At 43.1% G+C, this 26,223-nt stretch overlaps 1 protein-coding gene across 2 annotated transcripts in view; it reads right to left on the bottom strand.

The window, feature by feature from the left end:
• Nucleotides 1–4,662: 4,662 nt before the first annotated feature.
• Nucleotides 4,663–26,223, bottom strand: part of ZDHHC20 (zinc finger DHHC-type palmitoyltransferase 20) — a 39,036-nt gene continuing 17,475 nt past the window's right edge. For both annotated transcript variants that reach the window (XM_069969826.1, XM_069969827.1), the window contains exons 2-13: nucleotides 25,729–25,755; nucleotides 23,355–23,449; nucleotides 20,748–20,868; nucleotides 14,596–14,665; nucleotides 13,851–13,883; nucleotides 13,644–13,764; nucleotides 11,219–11,351; nucleotides 9,513–9,639; nucleotides 8,850–8,939; nucleotides 8,614–8,723; nucleotides 7,463–7,536; nucleotides 4,663–6,982 (exon numbers count right to left, since the gene is read on the bottom strand). In XM_069969826.1, coding sequence (XP_069825927.1) covers nucleotides 7,499–7,536; nucleotides 8,614–8,723; nucleotides 8,850–8,939; nucleotides 9,513–9,639; nucleotides 11,219–11,351; nucleotides 13,644–13,764; nucleotides 13,851–13,883; nucleotides 14,596–14,665; nucleotides 20,748–20,868; nucleotides 23,355–23,449; nucleotides 25,729–25,755 — 965 coding nt within the window. In that variant the 3' untranslated portion in view covers nucleotides 4,663–6,982; nucleotides 7,463–7,498. The remainder of the gene's footprint in view (nucleotides 6,983–7,462; nucleotides 7,537–8,613; nucleotides 8,724–8,849; nucleotides 8,940–9,512; nucleotides 9,640–11,218; nucleotides 11,352–13,643; nucleotides 13,765–13,850; nucleotides 13,884–14,595; nucleotides 14,666–20,747; nucleotides 20,869–23,354; nucleotides 23,450–25,728; nucleotides 25,756–26,223) is intronic.

Consider the following 26,223-nt stretch of genomic DNA (forward strand, 5'->3'; position numbering starts at 1 on the left):
TAACCCCTTTAATCACTTTGTCAGATAGTTAATCAAGGGAAGTGATTAACCATCTGGCACTTTGTAACATTTAAAGAATCGCTGTCATTTATTTATTTTTTTTGCAGAAATCAATAGTCCAGGCGATTTTAAGAAACTTTGTAATTGGGGTCATTAGGCAAATATGCCATTATCTGCATTTAAAAATACTTTTCCCAGGTTCCCCCCCTCCTCTTTTCCATTCACTGCAAAATATCAGGAAATTGTGACTCGTTGCATCAGACACAACCCTGTCTGTTCTATGGAGAGGGGAGGGGAGAGTTAGTCGGCAGCAGAGAGCAGAGAACAAAGGATTACAGGCGCAGAGCTGAGTGACGGCGTATTTAGAGGTCAGAGAGGTCATTGGTGACTGTCAGAGGAGATAGCTAGGTTATTAACTGTAGATTAACTCTTTGTTGTCCTGTTTTGGTGCCTCATCTCTCTCCACCCCTCCCCACTTTATAAGCAAGCCATGAAGACAGGTGGGAGAGCTTCAAACTGTTTTTTTTTTTCATGATAAAAATGCATTTTTCTTAAAGGGAACCATTCACCTTGTGGCCCCCGGCAGAAACTGACATACAGTGACATAAAGGTCAATATACTTACCACATCGCTCCCGGTCCCGTCCCGGATCCCGTTGTTGACACGGAGAAATCGCCGATTCTTCTTCTCCCGCCCATTATGGTAATGAGCTGAGATGAGTCCAACGTCCATAGGAAACGACGGACGAGTCCAACTTATTCATGAGGTCCTCTTCTCATCGCCGCCCATCCACGCCTCCTGGAACTTGATTGACGTCTTCAGTCTTCAGTCTTCTGCCGAACTCCCGCGCAGGCGCCGCTGCGATGGTTTCGTCGCCTCTTCTGCGCCTGCGCGGTAAACAGGAAACGTGTTCGAGCCAATCGGCGCACGCGCAGTAAACAGTGAAGCTGCGGAGCAGCTTCAATTGTGAACTGCGCATGCGCCGAAAACGACTGTCACGGCGCCTGCGCGGGATCCGGCGAGAAGAAAGAAGACGAGGAGGAAGAGGACCTGGCGTCAATCAAGTGTCGGAGGCGGGGAGAAGGCTGGACTTCGGACCCGGCGGCGCTCATTACCATAATGGGCGCGAGAACAAGAATCGTCGATTTCTCCGTGTCAACAACGGGCTTCGGGACGGGACCGGGAGCGATGTGGTAAGTATATTGACCTTTATGTCACTGTATGTCAGTTTCTGACGGGGGCCACGGGGTGAATGGTTCCCTTTAAAATCGCCTGTACTATTGATTTCTAAAAAAAAAAAAAAAAAAAAATTCAACGACAGTGACTCTTTAAAAGCAATGCCTGATAATGGGTGTTTATGCTTGAAAAAGGTTTGTTCAGATTTCACAAGCCAAAACGCGCTGCACTGAATAAACACAAAGTTGGAATGTACTATGTCTATGGCTCATCATTTACTGTGATTGGTGTAGATGCCGTTTTACCACTGAAGACTTACCTTTACACCTGCGCTGATCCAATGAAGGGGGACGTTTGGTCCATTGATCCCCTGTGGATCGTCTGTCTGCATTGTTTGTGACCACTTCGGTGGTACCCCCAGGAACAGCTGCTGCGTCAGCCACCCTATGCGTAATAGAGTAGTGCCTATTACATTGCACAACTCACCCAGGTGAGTGCATTCCAATCGCACTGTAGCTGGAACTCGTTATTTTACATTACAGCACCAAGAGGCGCCCCAGTGGTGGTGTTCTTTTTTAGCAGCATAAATCTCTTCTAAAATCCTTAAAGGGACTCTGTCACCTCCAACCCACCCTCCTCAAAACTGTAAACTAAACTCATATGTAAGTAGGACAAAAGATGCTGATTCCAATTCTGTCATTTGTACCTCTCTACTCCTTTGTATTTCCCGCTGTAAGCCTACACACTGGGGATGTGGAAGCATAGAAAAGACTACTCAGCTCAGGAATATAATGGAGAGGACGACTTACACTCCTTCATTTGTGGCTTATAGCAAAGCAATGCAAGAACATAGAAAGATAAAAATTGCAGATATACAATCAGTGTTGAATACTCTACTGCTGTATAATCTACTGATAACTTACATTTAGTGCGTGTTTTGGAGGTGACAGAGTCCCTTTAAGAAGTAAAAGTTTTAGATTTTCTGTAACAAAACTTCTTTGAAACATTTGACACATCATAGTGAGGTATCAGGAGCTGGTGGTCCAGAAGCCGAGACCTCTTCTGATTCCTAATGTACTTCTTCATTTCTGACTCCATAGGACAGTGCTCCTCACCTTGTGGCTCTCCAGGTGTTACATAACTCCCATCTCCCATCATAATGGAACAGGTTACGATTGATCTGACACAAAGGAAGTTGTAGTTTTGCAACAATTGGACAGTCACAGCTTAGGGAACACTGCTAAAGACTTCGTAGCAGCCCCTACATCCCTCACTCCTCATACTGAGCATAGTGGATAAGAAACAAGGGGGTGCAGCCCTCAGATGAGTACTCCTGCCTCCAAATTTCAACAATCAATGGGGGGTCTAAACAATTAGACACTCGCCAATCAAAACCTCTTAGATGTCAAAGATTTTTTTTTTTTTTTAATAAATGATAGTACCTTTAAACATGGAATTCTGGTGTGATTCATTATAGTCAAAGTGGAAAGTATTTGTGGCGTTGTCTTGTAGCGCTGAGGACCTGGTCCAAGCATGATGGATTTTCTTTCACACCAGGCCTGGACCAGCAATAAGCCAGCCAGTACCTTCTGTTGGTGGGCCACCAATCCCATGATTATACAGCAGCAGGCTGCCTCCCTTGCTCTCTCTCCCCAGTCCTGACACACACAATCTCAGCTTGTCATCAGATGCCTTAGAACCTGCACACACACAGGCAGTGCTGGGATTTTTTTAACCTTTATATTACTATCTTATTCATTATTATTGCTTATATCTATATATACAAGATTACTGTGTCACTCCCTAATACATGTAACAAGAAATGGTCTTTATTCACCCATAAATCAAAATTCAGTCCCACCATTGGGACTTTTCTCAAGCAGTCCCAAGGGTAGGACTGAAACATCGCATTTTGTGACAAATAAAGACCATTTCTTGTTACAGGTATTGGGGAGTGACATGGTCATCTTCCTTATATATATATATATTATGGACACTAGAGGTTCCAAGTGACGGCTGACACTTCATCTGGAGAGCTGCATTAGCTTTGAATTGTATCTATCTCCAATTTACTAATTACTTTCCCTAATCTGTAGCTCAAAGAAGGTGAAAATCCCTGGATACATTTGTCCAAGTTCTGTCACAGGGGAAAATTCCTTCATGACCCCAGGTGATCAGTCCTGGGACCTAGAATGAGGGTCCATTTACACAGAAAGATTATCTGACAGATTATCTGCCAAAGATTTGAAGCCAAAGCCAGAAAGACTATAAACAAAGATCAGGTCATAAAGGAAAGCCTGAGATGTCTCCTCTTTTCATAATCCATTCCTGGTTTTGGCTTCAAATCTTTGGCAGGTAATCTTTCTGTGTAAATGGACCCTTTAACCCCCTGATATCTAACAGATTACTCATCATTATAATTAATTTAAAGGCGTGTTCTCATCAAAGCTAACGCAGTTATACTTGTAGCACTCATCAAGTTTTAGATCTTTACAAATGCATTCATTTAGCAAACTTGTCTCCTCCTGATATGCAGCTCTTTCCCTTTAAATACTGCTGATATAAACTTCTGTTATTAATAGTTTATTCTATGTTTGGTCTGCAGCAATGACAGGACTCAGTCATCTATATGCTTGGACATGATACAGGATTCTATCTGTTACCTGTTGTCCCATCAGGAGAGCCATCCGATGGTCTTCTCGGTTGTAGGCCTTATGGAGACCCTGAGCTTCTGTCTTCGTACTGAATGTGAATATTATTGGGAAAATTATTCTGCCATTGGCCATGTGGGCATGGTTTCCCTTACACGTAATAGCTGCAATGTAGGGCTCTACCCTTAGGGCTGCCAGAAGCAGGCTTAGAGGAATAGGGTGACCAAGCACCAGGCTTTAATATGTAATCTCTTGTATCATACACTTACTTATGTATTGCAGTGTATGGTATGAGCAATCAGAGTGTGTGTGTGTGTTTGGGGGGGGGGGGGGGGGGGGGGGGGTTAGAAATATATTAAAAGAGATTCTCCAGCACACAAACCATGTCCACTATAGAGTCCAGGTATAAATCACAGAAATGGTGGGCTCTCAGTAGTGTTCTTAAAAGGAGCGGAGCCAAAGCCAGAAGCGATTACAGTCCTCCCGATCCACTTTTGTATATAAAGCAGTGATACCTGTATAGCCTTGGGATAAGCCATAAAAGTCTGAGATGCAGGACCCACTGCTGAGACCCCTGACCTGCTGGTAAGTCTGTCACATCATGACAGAGTAGGAATGGATGGGATTAGGCATAAGGATGGCTCTGGATGATTATATAACAGAGTTACGAATATGCCATAAGAGGCCTAGGTGATGCCACTATATCGATGGTAAAATGCAGTCATAAAACAACATAGTCATATCCCCTAGCCGCAATGTGGGACAACATGCTACATGTATTATCTACTACTATAAATAGAGAGTCACAGGAAAATAAGAAATTCAAGACAACAGGTAAGTAAAAGCAATTTATACATAAAAACACAGTATGAACAGGATACATATAATACAGCTGAGACGTATGATGTACAATATACAGCAATGTAGGAGGAATGTCACAACGTTGCACCTGGTAATGGAGGAATCTGTCACTGGGAATCCGAGACGCACATTTACCTTGTAATACTGATCATCCAGTCAGATCTAACTTACTGACACTGGCGTGATAGATGGCAGACTGTCCGATCTGGTGACGGAATACAACTGGCCTATCCAGGATTACTTCAGTCTAACTTACAAAAAGGGAAATTGTACAAATTAAACTATGAACCTTGGCAGCACAGATGCCATTGGCATCTACAATACTAAACTGTAAGTATCACTGACCAGCAAGGGCGACCTCAGCAAAACATGGCTAGGACTCTCCGCTTGTGCTGGTTCATGCCACTACACCACCTGGATTTCTGCTACTGCCTTATAGTAATGGAGGAGGGTAGTGTACCCTTAGGTGGCTTACATTCCAGTTTGGCAATGGTACAGACTAAGCTGCAATACCTGACACAGCCCCTGTACAAGACTTGTGTGGTTTCTATATTACAACCTATTTAAAGATGGTCATGTATTGGTCATCAGCATCTACTGACAACTCCGTATCTACAACGGGCACAGCACTCAGATATTGGTCATCAGGGATTGAATGGCCTGGAAGTAAGCCTTCCCGATCCTAATGCTGAGTTTATCTCATATCTATGGCTGGCTTTGGGGTCATACCAACCTGGGGCCCTGTTCCCATGTTCATCCCTGGCCTGCCTTTTCTAGCGGGTGGCTGCTTGTACCTGGTAACACTGGATCTTTTATGGCATTCATATTCTTCATAGGGAAACGTCTGCATGTTCCGTACACTGATGGTTGACATTCAATATATTCAATATATCCACAATACATACAGACAGAACATTGAGAATTCTTAGTTTTCCTGTCATTAGAAAAGAATACTTTTGATGGTGCAGACACGTCAAAGGTTTTGATCAGTCAAAGCCTAAGTGTTCAGACTCCACCAGTCTCTAGGACACTTACTCTCTTTTCCATCTCACTGCACTTATAATGCAGCAGCGATATTGAGATTGCAAAGAGTCGGGAGTGAAGCGCATAGCTTCTCGCTTCTCCCAATGGTGGCCTGAAAACTCAGATCGTGACCGTTCAAAAATTTTGACGAGTCTCTGGGGTACGTCAAATTTTTAAAAATCTAATGACAGGAACACTTTAAAAGTGCATATAGCCTGGCCATGACATCCCATTACAATATGGCAAAAATCCAACCGTTTTCGTCCATTCCTCCCGAATGTGAAATGTAATAAAACATCTGACCGTTAAAAACAACAAAATAAAACAGCAACAACATGCTAGTATCCAGCAGCAACTAGAGAAGAAACATTGACGAATGACTGTCCAAATAAAAAGGAGCGACTTGCTTACCTCTACCTAACTAACATCTTCTTGGCATCACCATCAGCTTCATAAAAAAAGGTTAGAAAAAGCGGTATAAATAAATGCTGCCGGTACAAAATATTCCCATGGTACCTAGGTAGGTTCAATCGGCGTCAGCTTACTATACAGTATCTTCCCACAAACAATCAGTCTGTAGCTGGGATACTTATGGCCTGTGCTTTTCTCCTCCGTACAGTTTCTGTAGGGGATTATAGGAAGGATATTCTTCTTATATACATGTCTATCTCCGTATAAAGTATGCTAAAAAATAAAAAATGGCATACTCATAAAAGTGAATGTATGAAAAAACATTGTTGTGAGGTCAGTGCAAGATCTGCATCCTCATCCACACTGACGGAGTCCATCCAATACCCTGGATCTGGAGGGCAGAACAGGTAGCCTACCACTTCTAGCATGTCCTAGGATGCTGGGAGTTGTAGTTTGTACCAGAGTCATACCTTGCCTGTCAGCAAATGAGAAGAGGATACCGTAGCCTGGTGTATGTTTTTTTTTATATATATTCAGCACCTGTATAAAAATCTTGGTGATATTTGCTTTAGACTTGCAGACACCTAGGGAAAATTATTGCGTGGTATAAAGTCAGATGCGGACTAAAATATTAAAACCTGTAAAAGATATTCTTAAGTAAAAAGTTGTTATGTAGTTAAAAGTCAATGTGTAAAACCGGTTGCATTAATGCACTATGAGGGTATTAAGGCAATGGTTGTCCTTTCATCGGAGACATTCGCTGTTGTGCCTGGAGACTGTGCAGACTCCAGAAGATCCACTGTGATAAGTGAATCGTCCTTGACGGTATGGTATTGTGGCATGTTCTGAGCTGCGTGCTACTGTGGAGAGACCAAAAAAAAAGAATTAAAGTGGACAATGGTGCTGCAGCCAATAGTTCTTCTTTCTTCTATTAAGTGCTCTCCATTATTTATTGGACCACTAGGTGGCAGTATCACACCAAGATGCTTCCAAGTGCTCACAGACGAGCAGATAGCTGGGAAGAGGAGACCTCAGGCCAAGAGAGGTCTACATAGGGTAATGTACATATGGGGCTATAGGCTATACAGCTTTTCATAAGGAAGCAGTGAAAGCACCCCCATAAGACTGTATATAAACTTTTGTCCTGTGTGCCGTAGGGTCCACTGGTCAGCTACAAAAAAGGGGAACAAAGGGCATGTAGTGTTATATGTGTGGCTCTCAGATGGGGTCAAAGGCTGCATCTCCTGTAATGTGTTTAGTTAAACAACACTGTTTTAGACACTGGAGGAAATATTCACGTAACATGTAATTTGCTAGACAGTGAATGGGTTAAACCTCACCTCATTCCTCATGCCGCTGAGCAGCTGGAATTGTGATCAGCTCTCCACTAATATAGTTACATGGTTTTTCTCATCTGAAATACAGACATAACAGGACGTACGTCAGAATATTGTTTACCATCTCACACCACATCTCCCAGCACGTCATCCCTTTAGATTATTATAAAAAGACATCAATCACATTCTATCAAACCCGAGGTTCAATGTCAAATTCTCTAAAATCGCAAAAGCTACCTAAGGTATATATAGACAACCATGATGCTCGGTACTGAAGGGCAGAAAGGCATTGGGCCTAATACTGGAGTGCGGGAGAATACTGAGGCCTAACACTAGTGGGCAGGAGAATACTGGGGCCTAACACTAGTGGGCAGGAGAATACTGGGGCCTAACACTAGTGGGCAGGAGAATACTGGGGCCTAACACTAGTGGGCAGGAGAATACTGGGGCCTAACACTAGTGGGCAGGAGAATACTGGGGCCTAACACTAGTGGGCAGGAGAATACTGGGGCCTAACACTAGTGGGCAGGAGAATACTGGGGCCTAACACTAGTGGGCAGGAGAATACTGGGGCCTAACACTAGTGGGCAGGAGAATACTGGGGCCTAACACTAGTGGGCAGGAGAATACTGGGGCCTAACACTAGTGGGCAGAAGAGTGCTGGGGCCTAACACTAGTGGGCAGGAGAATACTGGGGCCTAACACTAGTGGGCAGAATACTGGGGCCTAACACTAGTGGGCAGAATACTGAGGCCTAACACTAGTGGGCAGGAGAATACTGGGGCCTAACACTAGTGGGCAGAATACTGGGGCCTAACACTAGTGGGCAGAATACTGGGGCCTAACACTAGTGGGCAGGAGAATACTGGGGCCTAACACTAGTGGGCAGGAGAATACTGGGGCCTAACACTAGTGGGCAGGAGAATACTGGGGCCTAACACTAGTGGGCAGGAGAATACTGGGGCCTAACACTAGTGGTCAGGAGAATACTGGGGCCTAACACTAGTGGGCAGAAGAGTGCTGGGGCCTAACAATCAAGAGCTGTAGAGAACTGGGGCTTATTTCGACAGATCTATATTCACAAAACATTACAATACAATAACATTATTCTCCGGCTTTGCTCCTCGACAGCTCCCAAAAACTCATAGCAGCACCTTTTTGTGTATGATCATCTCCATTATCGGCCCACTGGCTGTCACTTCCAAGCAATCTGTTCTGGGACTCGCTGAGCGGTCTGGCTGGAAATGGCTGACTTGGTCCAGCACTAAAAGAAATGAATACATTAGCATAAAATGTTGTACAATTTGCGTCTAAAACACCCTCAGGCAAAGAACATAGAACATATGGATGAGATTTAAGAATAGTAGATTAACTTATAAAGAATGCATACTTTTTTGAAGAATCACTCTGCATTGCTGCTACATTCTGCTCTGGATCACCAAGCACAAGGCGTGTTGGGAAAGAACATCCGTCACCCATGCTGCAAAGCAAAATAATTAAATAAATTAATGTGGATTTCTGCTGAGTGTGTACAAATACAAGGATATAATATACATAAGGCTTTAAAGCAAGCTATCAACCAGAACTAACACCTTGTCGCATCTCATAAATTACTAGGCTACGCCGAGATCTATACGGTATGCGTAACTAAGGGTCATGCTGCCAAGTAGAGATCTCCACATCAATAGATTGTAGACTGGATTTATACAGAATAATTTTAACCCCTTCTTAACAGGCTAGCATGGGGCAGAAGGACAGATATTCACATTGTCTCTGATGGCACAGGAGGGGTGTCACTATGTATTGTGCCAAGAACTGATCCCTGCTGCCACAAAAGACCATAGTGCCTAAGGGGTTACCCAGGAATAATAAGGATATCACAGGGATTCCCTGTACAGAGCGGCTTGAAAGCATGCAGAGAATACACAGTGATCTGTATATGGGGAGAGCAGATATTGTATTCGCCATAATTCGGAGCCGACACAGGATTAAAAACAGGAAAAAAAAAATAAAAAACAAAAGATAATGAGAAGAATACCCGCACCCGCTTTACCTTGTAAATATAGGTAAAAGCCAATACTTCTTTTCATCTCCAAAGACTTCTCGAAAGTTCTTGCTGCAGCCAAGGGAGAAGCCATCTTTTTCAGGACCAGTTCGAAAAGAAGGAGCACGGAAAGCCTCTATAATAAATGTAATAGAGAACACAATAAAACGTAGGGAAATAAATAAGACACTTGTTTTCCCCCCTGACTAGTAGCTATAGAATGTATTATCTATTTAAAACCCCAATATGCAGCACAGTTACTATCATTCTGCACCCAATATCCAGAAATTATCTGCCAAAAAAAGAGGGGATCTCCAGGACTCACAGAAGAGCCATATGTGCCAAATACCCTTCCCCATCATAGTAATTCCTTTCTCTGCCAGGGACATTGTGCACCATTGTGTCCAGGAGTGGAAGGAATCACAGGAGCAGGGAGAGGGGAGGGTTTGATTGTCGGATCTTAGGTAAAGGGATGATCTGATCCCCCACTATATGTAGTATAGACTGCAAAATGGTGTAAAAAGAGGAGGTCTGGTATATAGGGTCTGTATGTGGGTGGGGAAGAGACATGGGGTAGTATTTATGGTCTGAGGTTGGTAAACAGTAGATATGTTCAGCATGTGTGATCATGGAAGGAAAGGGTCTGGTGTCTGTAATTATTTTGGGGGTCATCTCTATCGTCAGGGGTGTGTATTATTTATGGCCTGAATTTGTTTACAGAGCCTGCAGTATATATGTGCATAAAGGGATTTAAGGGATTACACGGCCTGATGTTCTGGGGAAAGGGAGCAGCGACCTGTCAGCACAGGTCTCGATTCCTCTTCGTTCCCCGCTTGCATTACCTGCACAGACAGCGAGCGGGGAGCAGCAGAAAAGGCGGCTCACTGAAGTCAGCAGTGGTCTGCTGACACCGCTCCTATTACACAAGGTGACGCGCTACAGGTAGTCGGTGCACAAATTGTGCATGTCGGTTGATTGTGGCCTTTCAACGTGTCCTATTACACTAAACAATTATGAGCCTGAATGACTAGTAATTGGCCAAGTAAGGCAGATAATCATTTAGTGTAATAGGCATTTAAACTTACTTGACCCCTATCCACAGAATAAAGTACAAGTGTGAGATCACAAGGGTACAACACTTGGCTCCATAGAGAATTAATAGAGCTCAGGGTTGCCGACCTAGAGATACTTGTGGATAGGGGACAAGTAAGTTTAAATGAGAAAACCTCTTTAGGGGTCTGGTCTGTAGTTAATAAGGGGTCATATGTACTAACGTGCCTGAGGTGCCTCATGTTGGGTGTGTATCCTGCATGAATAGAAAGGTCTGTCTGTATGATCTTCTCACATGTATCAATAGCATATCAGACAAACATTTGACTGAACTTTCCCTTTAACAAAACACTGTAATTTTTTATGAGGAGCAATATGACACCCATGTTGTGATGCAATGTCTATATGGATATCAAACTACTAGATCAGCTGCTTATTCTATTTACACCTATAATGGCTTCTCATATAGCTTCAGCACAGATGAGGATCAACAACTCTGGTGCAAATCTGTGCATGGAACAGTGTGTGGTTAGCTGTTGCTTTAGTTGTACGTATATAAGGCGGTGTAGAGAAATCTGCTCCTTCTCAAGAAATTCTACTTGTACACTCGGGGATGAGACAGCATGGTTGGCATCCTACATCTGTCTTTACATAATCACCCTTACCTATGGTTGATCTGTTTTTCCCAACAAGCCAGCAGTGATAGCTGAATAAAGACAGTATACTGATGAAGAACATGGCCGATACGAAGAACAGGAAAAGGACATGGAATTTGGCTCTGGTATCCGGCAGCTCATTCTGCAAAGTCAAGAGAATGAATGTACAGTGATACAGCCTGGTCTGATAATATAGTGCATGGGAATAACATGGGCATATGGGATGCAATGGTTGCTTATATGACATCTGATCTAATAACACGTCAAAAGGACAGAATCACAAGTACCCAGGTGTATGTCTGTATGTAGTATGTTAGGTATTCCGAGTCAGATCAGCACCCAATATTCTGGAGGGGTATAGTAAGGGTTGAAACAACTCCATCCATTAGGACAAAGAAATGAGGGGAGCAGTCTCCCTGCTCAGGACCCCAAACAGACACCCACTACGTATCTGACCCAGACCAGCCATGTTCTCAACTCATTTCAATTGGCACTATGTAACAGCACATTTCTCCAGCAGCGGATATGTATAACTGGCCATGGTTTCACAACAATGCACATGGATACTATAGACCGGAAAAAATAATAAACCATGCCCGGGTATGTGATGCTGTCCCTTTAATACACTATAATTATACACTATGTGCCTATAGATAGGTAACACTCTTGGGCTAAAGGGGTAAAAAAAATGGCCAAATGAATGCATCTAAAATAGAGATTTTGTTCATCCAGTTTGGAGCTTGTAGCCTTAGGAGGAAACCAGATGTATAGGCAGAATGTATAGATATGGACTATGTGCAATCTACAACAGTAAAAACACAACAATATATTGCTATATAACTATACATCCCCCCAACTGTAGGTCAAGTTGTATGGCAGTAATTCTCAACAGCCAGATGGCACATGATAGAAAGCACCGGAAGGATGGAAGACAAGCCTAATGCTATTCACAATAGTATAGAACCATTGTGGGAACACATTACTATTATGCGATCCTGCAGATGGGGAAGACTCGCCTTATTAAAACATAGGATGTTGGGATGGAGTGGTCATGAACTGGCGACTTGGATGTTTTACCTGGGGACAGGTTTCTTCGGATTTGCTGCGGCAAAGCTTTACGCAAACAAAGACAGTTCATTAGACATTAAAAGGATCTGATGGGCAGAGGACAGTATGGAGAGTAGATGTGGACACACAGCTGGATAGATGCACTGTATGGGCCAACATGTATGTTGTACGGAACATTACATAATAGAGTGAGCAATACACAGTCTCATCCTAACCTAAGTCCTATATCTAGACTTGTACTTTGCTGAACAAATTGTCTGTTGCAGAGATAACCCTAGACAGTCACTTAAAGGGAACTTCTCTTTACATTCATGCTGCCTGAAACACAAGTCATTAGGGACGTTCCTGGCGACTTGTCCCCACCCTAACAGGCTTGATTTATAGAGGTCTCCTTGTTAGGGTATAGAGAAACATCTATCAATTATGGCTCATAGCAAAAAGCCAAATGGAGACCCACCTGATAACTCAAGGTTCTAGCAGCATGAAAGTGATGACAGTTTTAGAAAAATGTTTTTATTTTCAGCAGCACTACCCAATATATAACACGAACTGGGCTGTCCCAACTCTCCCCTCACAACAGATACCAGGGAACTGAGAGATCAAGCAGATGGATTTCAGTCCAATCCTTTTTTTCAGTCAGCATTTTACTTCTCTCTCCCTATTTAGAATACATGCATGCTCAGCCAAGCCAAGCATGCACGTGTATGTGAAGGGAATGGGGACTTCAGACTCACCTCTGATGATCCTAAAGGATTTTAACGTGTCCAATCCTTTTTCCCTCTCCTCACTGAAGAACAGCATTCAGCCGTCCAGTCGTAAGTGGGCGCCGTCACTTTAAAAGTTTTCACTGGTCAGGGCCTGGGCGTTCAGACCTCGACTGATCTTTATGAGCTGGGAGATGTTTTCACTAATCTTGTTCTCTTCCCAGGTCAATCTGGGAACATGACTGAAACATACTCCTAATGTAAGCCTATAGGACCACACAGAGCAGGGAAAGAAGCATTCAGCCCCATGCTTCTCCCTGCTCATTCTAGCAATCGGTCAGGGCGAGTTGCTTCCTTTAAGAGTAGGATCAATAGTCGGGATGGTGTAGAAAAACCAAAATGGCGAAAACTGTTCCTATATGGTTGGAAACCACACAATAGTCACATGGGGCCCGAGATTTTTCTCCCAATAGGGGAACATTGAGGTCACACACTGGGTCCAATTTTATTGCAATGCAACTTAAAGTAGACAAGAAACCCTTTGCTTACTGGCAGCAGTATTTGCTCTTTTTTGCAGAGACAATAGGATGTAATAACACAAGCTAGTGGATGAAGAATAATAGCACCTAAACACAGAAAGTCCTCACATATATAACTCTTACCGTCCAAAATCTGATGAAGTATTGTAGGACAGAACCGGCAATGAAGAGACAATACAGCAAGGAATACATCAAAAAGAGCAGGAAGAATTTGTAATTGGAAAATCCCACACAGTTATTCACCCTACAATCAGAACATTAGACATTAATGTACATGGAAAGCAACATATATACAGAACATCAATGAGCATATGAAGACCCATAACTTACCAGGGGCAGTGGTGATCCATCTTAAGGACACATCTGATAGAGGACAGAAATGGGAAAATATATTTATTGGAATAAAAGCGCAGAAGTGTGGAGCCATTTTTAATAGTCTAGGGGCCACACTGTGTTAATGCAATGCGTCCCAGGAATACGTCAGCATCATATATACTGTGACGCACAGCAGCGGGCCCAGTAGTTGGAAACTTGTCACCTGCCCTGTATGTTGTTCACATAGGAAAAAACTCCATAAGACACTGTGTGATCTTCCCCCAACTCCCGCTCCTCCTAATGGATCGTGTTTCTTCCATTGTAAACTATAAAATCCACCAAGCCTCAGGCCCCCTGGAGATAAGAGGCTGAGTGCTTTCACACGCCTCATTGAACTCTGCCTTGGCTTTTACCATCTCCTTTATTTTACAAAGGGGAACATTGTTCCGGATACTCCGAGTTCCTTTTTATAAGTGAGTTATTTCTATGGCTCTATATCAGCTACACCGTTCAATAGTAATCATCCATTGTGAATATATGTATATTATATATATAGTCTTTTTTTACTATTTAAAATATATAAATACAGTAGATATTTATATATATTTATAAGTACTGAGCAATATAAGACCTCATGTGGCCCTGGGTTCAAATCCAACCAAAAGCCACATCTCCATGGACCATCCCTGTACAGCATGAAAGAATATGTTGGCGCTTTATATAAGCAATGTGAATTAAAGAAGGTAATGCAAGGACTTACACATCACAGGCTGAACAATGGTGGCATCGGTCAGGTTTAATCAGCTGGCATCTTTCACAATAGCGGATGGCTAGCAAGAAATAAAACAAGCAGTAAGTGTGACTGTCCTACAACAGCTTTATAGAGCATATTACTTTTATTATAGAGGAACAGAGATTCGTTCTTCCCTCGTCTGGAAACTGTTCATTTCGAATAAAAGCAAAGTAAGGCTGGTCATATAGCCCACATGTATTACTTTAGACCACGTCAGTATTATAAGTGATCTTATAGAGGAAATGCCCGTATCGGATATGGGGAGCACAGTTGATACAGTCGCCCACGGAAGGCCAGCCTGTCTGGCACAGCTTCACACACATTAGATCATCTTATGGCTCCAACTTCATCAGTCTCGTGACTATGACCAAGTTGAAGAGATTTTCCAACCACGACCAGGGCAAAGTCCCTTTCATTATCAAGATCAGTAGGGATTTTAGGAGTCAGAACCCCCTACGATCAAAAAAGCACTGGTGCACAGTAGCCTCTGGCCACATCTGAGAGGGACCAGCTGCACTGCCCTACACAGCTACTGGAAATTCTCAGAAGAGAATACAACACTATACCTGAACTGCATTGCCTTTATTCTCACAATATTTAAGGGTCCCAATGCCTACACCATAGTACACAGGTGTCAAACCTGTGGCCCTCCAGCTGTTGTAAAACTATAATTATCAGCATGCCTACACAGCAACACAGCAAGGAAAAGGTTAAACTAAGTAACAGTTTGCTCTTTTTTTTACTCCTGCACACAGCACACCCTAAGCCCCACTCCCTGTGTTCTGTCCTGACCTAGCTGTTGCTAGAGACAGTTTTTCCCTAACAGGCAGTGGACAGCAGCCTGCAGAGAAGGGAAACACTTTGTGGTCAAGGCTTGAAAGCTGGTTACGGAGGCAAGGAGTAATTTTTTGGTAATGAGGTGATTTGCTAAACTGTTAGGAATCACAACTTGTATAAAACAACAGTGACCCTTTAAAGCAGGTCTATCTGTCCTTAAACTATGCCGAAGGGTCCTGAATGGAAACCTCTTCCCCTATTAACTCAGAAGCTGGGTCGCACTAGTATAATATGGGTGCACATTTGAGTCGGTGTTCAACTACAAGCCCAGTTTGTGCCATTTGTAAGGATGCAAAAAACAAACAAAAAACAGAACACATACATATTTTGAAACCTTTAACATAGCCCTAAGGGTTTCTGCCTTCCACTGGGTCAACATGGAAAGTTCCTTGGTTGGATTTGAAGGACCTGAGCTTTTTTTCAACCTTATCAACTACTTACTCATAATTTAAAAATGGATTCTGTAAACCACACAGTCCCTTTAAGTCGCCCCACCTTCTACATTAGAAACACTTACTGAACCACACTGTAAGTAGAATAACTCTTTTAGCAAATTAGACCAATGGAAAAGAAAAATCAATGCATAGTTTCCTCACTGTGCTCGTTCTCCAATGATATATTGCTGGCTGAAATATCAGCGTCAGGGAGAGGAGTAAGGCCAGGATAGTGGGACAGGATTTCCTGACTGATAGGATCAATTCCAACTATGACGTGAAGTTACTGGCAATGAAATCAGTATTGTACGGGCTGAGTGATGTGATATGTACAAGCATAGCTGTAGGAGGAGGGGAGATGAAATTCACACAGTGCATTGCTCCCTTCTGGATATACACTACCCCATAAAGATTCAGGCCTGGCTGAGCGTCAAGTTGAGGGCCGCTGTGCCAGGCTTGCTTCATGCCAGGTCTATTACCATCACTAGAATAAAAAAGGCTGCTTTCTTACAGAAACAATATCACACCTGCAGTTCAGCCCCACTGAAGTGAATGAGTCTGAGCTGCAATACCGCACACAACCTGTGGACAGGAGGGGCACTCTTATTAAAAGAACGTAAACCTTGCTGACCCTTAATAAAAGAGCACTTATCATAGTAGAAATATACATAATTGTTGTATATTGGAGCAATATGGTGATAGTAGACAGCACTGGGACTGAAGATTGTAGACTAGACCCCCCTCCCCTATCACAGGGGCCTGCGTCATCAGCTTCTTTTTCAGCATGGGCGCTAGAACAGACAGGCTGTGTCTAGTCTCACAGACATCACAGAGAAGCTTCGTCACCTCCAGCTGGGACACTTGGACAGTGGACACTTTGTTCTGCGAACACTTGATGAGATGACAAGTTTTTCCAATCTTTTCACATCTACAGCTGAGAAGCCACGAAGGGCATTGTATGGTACTCAAGTACACGGGCACACACACTGTAAAACAAGCCCATTGTGTCTACAGGGGTAAGTGTGATGAATAAGACAGATGCACCCCATCTCTGCAGGAATAACAATCTTCTGTATTATGTCCTAGTGGACAAGTTACTAGATAGTTACATAGCCCAGTGTAATATGGCCAGTTATCAGCTCGCGCACTGGCTGATTATTTTGTTTTGCTGTAATAGTCAATGGTCAGCCGACAAACTAAAGAAGGAAAAGGGCCGCACGATTGTGGGTGGTTGAACCTATTCCCAAAGTGATGCCGGATCACAAGCAGCGTGGCTGGTAAGTATACACTACGGCTTGTGATCTGGAAACTGACAGCACAGATCTATACATATATGTGCTGTCAGTTTCCCGACCAGCTAAAACAATACAAGGATCATTCGTGCAGCCCGGGCTCCTAGACTTGTTGTGCAATGTAAAAGGTACTGCACATGAGCACCAATCTTGATGACTGATGCTCGTTTGCGGACGACAAATCTGTAGGTTTAAAAGGAGCCTTAATCTGTGAGGAAGCCTGTCAGTAAGTGTTCTATTTTACTGCTGTGCCACCTCAGGGAAAAGTAAGCATTACAACGTGTCTATTCAAAACAATCTACGGACAGGTCCGGCAGAGCAACACACAGTCTTGGTAACAGCTCTTAAATTAGCCAAAAGATGTGGACAGGGGGCCCTCCAATATGAACTCAAAATGCCCTAATAGGGTGTAAGTAAATGGGTTTTATAAACTATACAGCCCCTTCAGCATGCACTACCCAGGAAAATATCTGTGATCATGAGGATTAAACTGCTTGAGCCCCATGTGATCAGTTGGTTGTTATGAGAGAAGACTGCCAGAAAGTGCCTTAAAGGGGAACTATCAGCAGGTTAGACAAATCTAACCTGCTGATAGCCCTCTATTGTGCAGAAGGCATCAAGGAGAAAGGTATGTCTCTTACCTTCACCCTCAGTGCTGTTCCCGGCAGTTAGTTGTTTACTCTTTGGTCTGGTAAGCCCGTTAGGAGCACTGCCCCGCTGACATAGCAAAAATCCATCACTATCCGGCCCATCCCTTCTTATCGGGCCAGGCAGTGCTCCAAACGGTTTTACCGGACCAAGAAGTAGACGGCTAAGTGCACGGGAACGGCGCTGAGGATGAAGTTATGAAAATAACCCTAATCCTCGGCACCTCCTGCGCAATAGGGACATAATAAAAGGTTAGTTTTGTCTAACCTACTGATCGTTCCCTTTAAAGTGTTGAAGTCAATATAACCCATTAATATTGGCTAGAAGGTGGCAGTCTTGAGTGGCATATTGACAGGGATTGTATTGAGTGAACAACCTAATCACAGTGACCAAGACATGGAAAAGGAACTTACAGGCCTATGGTCAAAATCCTTCAGGACTGCAAAATTAGGGCTATATATTTTAAAGGAGTTGTTCAAAATTACCTTTTGATTCCTTCAAAAAGTAGCGCCTAACCTTTCCATAAAAGAATAAGCTGTAGTACCAGAAATGAACAGGAGAGGCGCTCTTTCGAGTATAAGATTGCTTATACCCTATGATTACTGTAGCTTGTAAGCTCAGTGTCTCCCCACCCCAGCTATAAACACAAGATGTTGTATTACAGGACTCCATGTGCACGGCTCCCTTGTGACTTGCCAAATGGGATGATGCTCTCAGATATTTGTAAGAGAATTCTACATTTAGCTCAGAGTTCTATTAAAAAACCACTTCCAGCACTTGCTAATGAAAGGCTTGAGCAATGAGCACTAACGCTGGGTTATTTCTAGCCACAAGAGCCCTGGCTTCCTGATTAGAATGCAAGCGCATGTTCTCAGCCTGATCCCAACCCCATTCATGGGTCATCAGATGTAACCACTGTACACACCAGCCCAGGGCGCTCAGTGCCGGGCGTACAGAAAGACGATGTGTATTCTCATCACATACACCAGCACAAGAGGAATGCAAAGCACCCTGCACCACGGCTGTCAGGGACAGGATCCCTGTCTCCATCTAGTCCCTGGAGACAAATACAAATTAGGTGGACAAAAAACCAAAATGAGTGACACAGATAACCAGTAATACCCGCTGCATAGTAAGTGCCTTGCTGTAATATGATTTTATGACTAAGTATGTGTTTTGAATGGTGAGAGGAGGTGTAAACCGCTGCCAGACCCATAGGACGAATTGACAAATACAGTAGGAGTTGGTCCTCCCATAGGGAAGTATACGCTGATGACAGATTAAAGGGAAACTCTGTACCGATGCGGTGCACATCCCTGGACTGATAAGTTGTTCCCTGGACTGTCACTAATGCCGAGGAGTGCGAGATTACCCTTCTAGTGCACAGTCCTTGCTCCTTTTTGCCTCTACACTAATAGAGAGTCTGTATGACTTCTTCAACCCCCTACAGACTGCTGTATGCCCCCTTCTCCCTATCTATAGTCTTACATAGTACAGCCTGTGTGATCTGCCCTTCCTGAAGGCTTGGGTGCTTACCCATTACTCCATGCCAAGACTCCCTGCTGCCATCTCTAATACTCAGAGGAGGGATGGGGAAAGTGGAGGAAGCTGACAAAGGCATGAGCAGTGCACTGTCCAGTCTATGGCAAAGGCAGCCGAACACATTCTGACAGAAACAGTGCCTGTCTATGGGGTTGTGTCTGGGATTGCAGCTCAGGCCTATTAGGGTAAATTCACACGGGCGGATCGGCAGCGGATTTAACGCTGCGAATTCACAGCTAAATCGGCAGCGGATCGGTCCCCTGTGAATTCCAATGCAATTACATACTCGCAGCAGGATTGTCATCCCACTGCCAGTATGTAAGTGCCGACCGCATTAACCCCCGCCGCCCGGGATGATACATTACCGACACCACGATCCGGCGGCATCAGCCTCAGATGCTGCCGGATCGTGGTGCCGGTAATGTATCATCCCGGGCGGCGGGGTTAATGCGGCCAACACTTACATACTGGCAGCGGGATGACAATCCCGCTGCGATTATGTAATTGCATTGGAATTCACAGGGGGATCGATCCGCTGCCGATTTAGCTGCAAATTCGCAGCATTAAATCCACTGCGGATCCGCCCGTGTGAATTTACCCTTAAAGTGAATGAAGTGGAACAATAACACTTTTGCTGCGCTCTTCCTTGCGTCAAAAAGATGGAAACTGAAACAGAACCCGATGGGCTCACAGAAGTCTTTTGTTGTTCAATGGATCTGGCAGTATAGTCATGGTTACCATTGTAACAGGAACCATGATGTTGGTGAACAGAGGTAAACATAGTGAACGTAAAGGCATTCCAAAAAGTCTTGTAAACCTTAGTTTTATTTATTTTACAATGACGGCCATCAATAATATTCATGATCATTATTTACGTCAGCCATTATCAAACAATGGCCGTTATTTGACCTAAAAAAAAAGATGTTGTGGGAACATAGCCTAAGGTTGGGTTAACACTGCGTTTTTGCAGTCTGTTTAACAGATGTAACTGTGTGCAATTCATTTGAATCCTTTTTTTTTTTTTTTTATTGACAATTATAAAAAAAATAACTGATCAAAACGGACGTGGTTTTTTTTCTTCTTTATTTAGCGGACACAAAGATGTGGTTGAGCACGTTTTTGTGTATGTTAAAAGTAACCATTTAAAAACGGATACGTTAAATGGACTGCAAAAATGTAGTGTGAATAAACCCAGCCTTACCTTTTTTTCTGTATTTTTTTTGCAAGCTTTTCAATAACCTGTGACATTATGACATTATAATAGAAGATTAATATTGATCCTAATGTTCCTTATCAACAGATACATAGCAATACAGACTGTAGTGCCTGATACCACAGCTAGCGTGTGGCATTATATTAGAGTCACCTTTCGTAGCTGTCATGGTATAGATAGGCAGGTCTTTAGCAGCTCGTCGGAGGATTTCCTGCTGGTATTCTTGCCTCTCCTCCTTCTCGTACAATTCCTTGTCAGACTTGGACAAACAAAACTAAAGTAAAGACACAGGATAACATTAGGTTGGCGATTGGTGAAAGCAAACACTGGACATGTCAGCAGCACAGATTAAGTAAAGTCAATACAGATGGAGCGCCACCTGCTCATACAGGAGACATGACCCGTGTTTATAGCCACAGGAGCGGGCTGCGGTATAGAATTCACGTCAGGATCCAGGATACACATATCTCACCATTTAATGCTCATTGTTGACCATGACAACAATCACTGTTTACTTCTCATCAAAAACAGTGTAAAGATTGCACCCTCCAGTAACTTTGTTGGACTGTAATCTAACTCCCATTAAGATAACAGCTCTAAGTAGTCTGTTACTAAAGGTCCCCATACAGGTTAGGCAACAGTCACCTGAACCCAACGCTAATGTGTACGGTTTTTCTAGCCCTGCCTCTCATGTATGATTGATGGCATTAGCGTCCAATCAGAAGAGAACTAAATTGTAGCCAATAGGAAGGGCCAAGAATGCAAACAGACTTGGAAGAAGTGAGAAGAGAGTTTCTCTGGGTCATGCATGCCTAAGGTATAACTCCACCCCCGCTCCCTGGTGTATTTATGGGGCTGTCAGCAGTTTTGGTAGCTTTGAACTCTTCACAGATTCACGATTAGGCAATACAGAGGTTTTATGTAAATCAGGGATGGGAAACCTTCGGCCCTCCAGCTGTTGCAAAACTACAATGGGAAAGCTTCGGCTGCCCAGGCATGATGGGAATTGTAGTTTTGCAACAGCTGGAGGGCCGAAGGTTCCCCATCCCTGATGTAAATGGATAGTCTCGGGGTATGTTCTCATACACATCGCCCTAATCCACTGCGGATCTCATCAATATAAATTAACAGCTGAAATCCACAGCGGATTACGTACACGAGAAGGTAGCTCTAAGGAATCTGCTGCTATAGCTTTCGACATAACCTTTCCAAGATCTCAGGCTGCCGTCACAGAATTCACATTCTTGTTTGCATTGAGAGACTGAAGGAAAAGCTATCATGGATGTGGTCTGCAGAGGTTTTCAGACGTTTCCATTCACTAACGGTAATAAAAAAAAAAGGAAACTGAAAAAATAGTTGCAGAACTTTTCAATATACCCAGATGGAACCTCATTTGAATAATATAGGACATGGTCAAGGATTTTAGCGGGGGATCCACTTTAATAACAAAGTGTCAGAACCTGTCATTGTGACATGTCAAAAGTTTTGATCAGTGGGGTCTGGGTATGAAGATCCTCAGTGATCACTAAGGGCTCTATTACACAAGACGATTATCGTGCAAAAAATCGTTGTATCCTTCGAATTTAAACGATAATTGTTCAGTGTAATTTCAGGCAATGATCGAAAAATTGTTTGTGTGTCGTTGATTTAGATCTGAACCTAAAATTATCGTTAATCGTTTGCTGTAATTTCACATTCTTTCGCTCAAGTTCCGCATTTGTTCACTAATCGTTCAGTGTAATTGCACATTGTTCATTGTTTTGCTGGGATCAGAAGGAATAAACGATCATAGTAACGATCGCAATAACGATCATAGTAACGATCGTAACCAACGACCATCGTTTTGTGTAATATAGGGAACGATTTCAGGTTAACGATAAACAATCACATTTACTATCGTTAGCCCTTAAAAATTGCTCTGTGTAATAGGCCCGTAAAACGATGGAGTGAAAGTGCTCAGCTGAGTACTAGGTCTGTTTGGAAATCTGAGTGCACGTTGTACAAATTTATAGACCGTCTCAGAAATCTTCTATGAATCTGTATACCACTCGCTCTACTATCTGAGGAAACTAGGCAGAACTATCTGAGGAAACCAGGTACTCGGCACAACTCTGCTCCTTTGTTTTAGTGATCAACAGGGGGTCTCAGCACCTGCACATGTCACTATGACCTGCTACTCTAGGGAATGCAGTTGCATATGTTAGGGTTATATGGTCGACATATATGCCAAGTATACACAACAAACAGGTGTGAACAGAGCCCAATATAACTTTATTACCAGAACTGTACCGTCTGAGCTGCAGACATTTGCATTTACTCCATCATTTCAAGATTTAAGGGATATGTTGCTGCCATGAGGATAACATAACAAACAGCGTATTCTTACCTTACCTTTCCACGCTCCCCTGATGTCCTATGTCATCTTCAGGTCCTGGCTCAGCGATCCAGTCTACACTTCTGAGACTGACAGCCCAATCACTGGCCAAGATGGGACAGCGCTGTAGCAAGTGATTGGCTAAGCAGGCTGTCACCCCCAGACGAGTCAGTCTTGGAAGTGGACCCGAAGATGAGATGCAGGACAACATCGGGGGAGCGCAGAGAGGTAAGAATAGGCTGTTTGTTATGGTCTCCCTACGGGCAGCAACATATGAAACAGAGGCAGCAACAGAGGAATGCCCCTTTAATTAAAAAAAAAAAAAAATCACTAAATTATATTTTACATAGATATACAGTTACACAGATAGACTGTTAGGATCTTACCTCTTTGGATGGATTAGCTGGACGGGAAAATATTGTTTTCCAATAGGACCACACAAACATTATAAAAAATAGATGAAAAAACACCAGGTAAACCACTAAGAAGGAAAAAGAAAGTGAAAAAGTCAGTCAGGCAGATCTTGTCCCAATACATTGTTACTGACATAGACAATCTTTAGCTTGGTAGTACTGATGGGTATGTTGTGATACCTGGTACATGCCAGGAAATGTGGAGATAAGTGCAACTCAAGCATGCTTGAGTCCGGTCATACAGCATTTGAATACAGGTGGCTGAGGAAGTTGGATGCAGCCTTAGGCTGGGTTCACACTACGTATATTTCAGGCTGTATTTGGTCCTCAAGTCAGGTCCTCATAGCAACCAAAACCAGGAGTGGATTGAAAACACAGAAAGGCTCTGTTCACACAATGTTGAAATTGAGTGGATGGCCGTCTTATAACGGTAAATAACTGCCATTATTTCAATATAACAGCCGTTGTTTTAAAATAACAGCAAAAATTTGCCATTAAATGACGGCCATCCACTCAATTACAACATTATGTGAACAGATCCTTTCTGTGTTTTCAATCCACTCCTGGTTTTGGTTGCTATACAGCCTCACAAATACAGCCTCAAATATACTGTGTGTGAACCCAGCCTTAGTAAGTCTGGGATACAGGATATAGCCATAGACCATAGAATGTATCCATATTTTCCTGGAACCCCTTGGGCTGCATCCAACTTCCTCAGTCACCGGTATTCAAATGCTGAATGATCGGACTCAAGGATGCTTTCATGCAGCTGCCAGTTATGCCTCCTGATCACTCTATAGGAATAGGAAACTTCTAGTGCAGACAATTTAACAAGCTGCTTCATTTTGCATTCAGGAAATAAACCAACAATTAAAGCTGTTATTCAGGATTAGAAAAAAAAAATGGTCGCCCCTGTGCTCAGGTTGTGTGTGGTGTTACAATTCAGCTCCATTCACTTCAAAGGAAGTGCGCTGCCAAACCCCACACCCAAACTGAGGACAGGAGTGGTGCTGTATCTGGAAGAGAGCGGCCATGTTCCTGTGCAATATGAATGCAAAGGTGTCGACTATAGTATACACTCACCGGCCACTTTATTAGGTACGGCATGGCATTTAGGCATGTAGACATGGTCAAGTCAATCTCCTGCAGTTCAAACCGAGCATCAGTATGGGGAAGAAAGGTGATTTGAGTGCCTTTGAACGTGGCATGGTTGTTGGTGCCAGAAGGGCTGGTCTGAGTATTTCAGAATCTGCTGATCTACTGGGATTTTCACGCACAACCATCTCTAGGGTTTACAGAGAATGGTCCGAAAAAGAAAAAACATCCAGTGAGCGGCAGTTCTGTGGGCGGAAATGCCTTGTTGATGCCAGAGGTCAGAGGAGAATGGGCAGACTGGTTCGAGCTGATAGAAAGGCAACAGTGACTCAAATAGCCAACCGTTACAACCAAGGTAGGCAGAAGAGCATCTCTGAACGCACAGTACGGCCAACTTTGAGGCAGATGGGCTACAGCAGCAGAAGACCACACCGGGTGCCACTCCTTTCAGCTAAGAACAGGAAACTGAGGCTACAATTTGCACAAGCTCATCAAAATTGGACAGTAGAAGATTGGAAAAACGTTGCCTGGTCTGATGAGTCTCGATTTCTGCTTGAACATGACAATGAGTTCACTGTACTCAAATGGCCTCCACAGTCACCAGATCTCAATCCAATAGAGCATCTTTGGGATGTGGTGGAACGGGAGATTGGCATCATGGATGTGCAGCCGACAAATCTGCGGCAACTGCGTGATGCCATCATGTCAATATGGACCAAAATCTCTGAGGAAGCTTCCAGCACCTTGTTGTATCTATGCCACGAAGGATTGAGGCAGTTCTGAAGGCAAAAGGGGGTCCAACCCGTTACTAGCATGGTGTACCTAATAAAGTGGCCGGTGAGTGTATAAACAATGTAAATAATTTATATTCATTGCACAATAGTATATTCTAGTATACATTTTGCATCAAGGCCTCTACTTGCTGTCATTTAACAGTAACCTCCATCCTTTTCTGCTGCTGGATGCAGATCTGTCCAGGTCATGTGATGTACATAGCTACTCGTCTTGTTACCGATACAGTACAATTATCAGAGCTGTGCAATGGTCACATGACCGGACAAATATTTACCCACTTTTAGTAAACAATAAAAGGCTCTTACTACAGGTCTTGGTAACAGGGAGAAATGGATATAGCAGGAGTATATAGCTGTGCTGACCAGGATTAGGAGCATCAATTCACAGTAACCATTATAATAATCATAATAATTATCATATTTATCTATAAAAATAAAAGCTGTCAAATAGAACTTACCCTTTTCTGTGTCTGATCTTATTGTGACTGTAAGAAAAGGAAAAGAAAAGTAGCTATTATCTCATATCAATATTTACGACATTCACAGATTTTTCATAAACTGAGGTGTTAAATAAACCTTTGGTCCCATATATTGTGATGGAATAAGAGTTTGGCCCTTAGCTCAGAAGCCCTAATAAAGTAGCGCTGTCATATTATTATTATTTCATTACACATTATACAGCTAATAGGCCAGTATATATAATCTAGCTAATATTACCTTATTAAGTTGTTCCTTTCTATCTGAAAACGTACAGAACCTTTCTCATGGTGACCCACCTGAAAGGACATGTGTTTCTGTGCTCTCAGTGGGGTCACCATGTCAGCCAGCAGTGCAGCCTGTATTATGAAGCTGCATGGACTTTAGACTCCCATTAGAGTTTATAATGATGGTGTCACACAGTTATAACGAATATGATGACAGTTCAGCCTCTCTGTCTGTATACTTATAGGAGG

The sequence above is a fragment of the Dendropsophus ebraccatus genome, chromosome 5 (genome assembly GCF_027789765.1).
Source record: "Dendropsophus ebraccatus isolate aDenEbr1 chromosome 5, aDenEbr1.pat, whole genome shotgun sequence".
In the NCBI taxonomy this organism is placed as follows: Eukaryota; Metazoa; Chordata; class Amphibia; order Anura; family Hylidae; genus Dendropsophus; species Dendropsophus ebraccatus.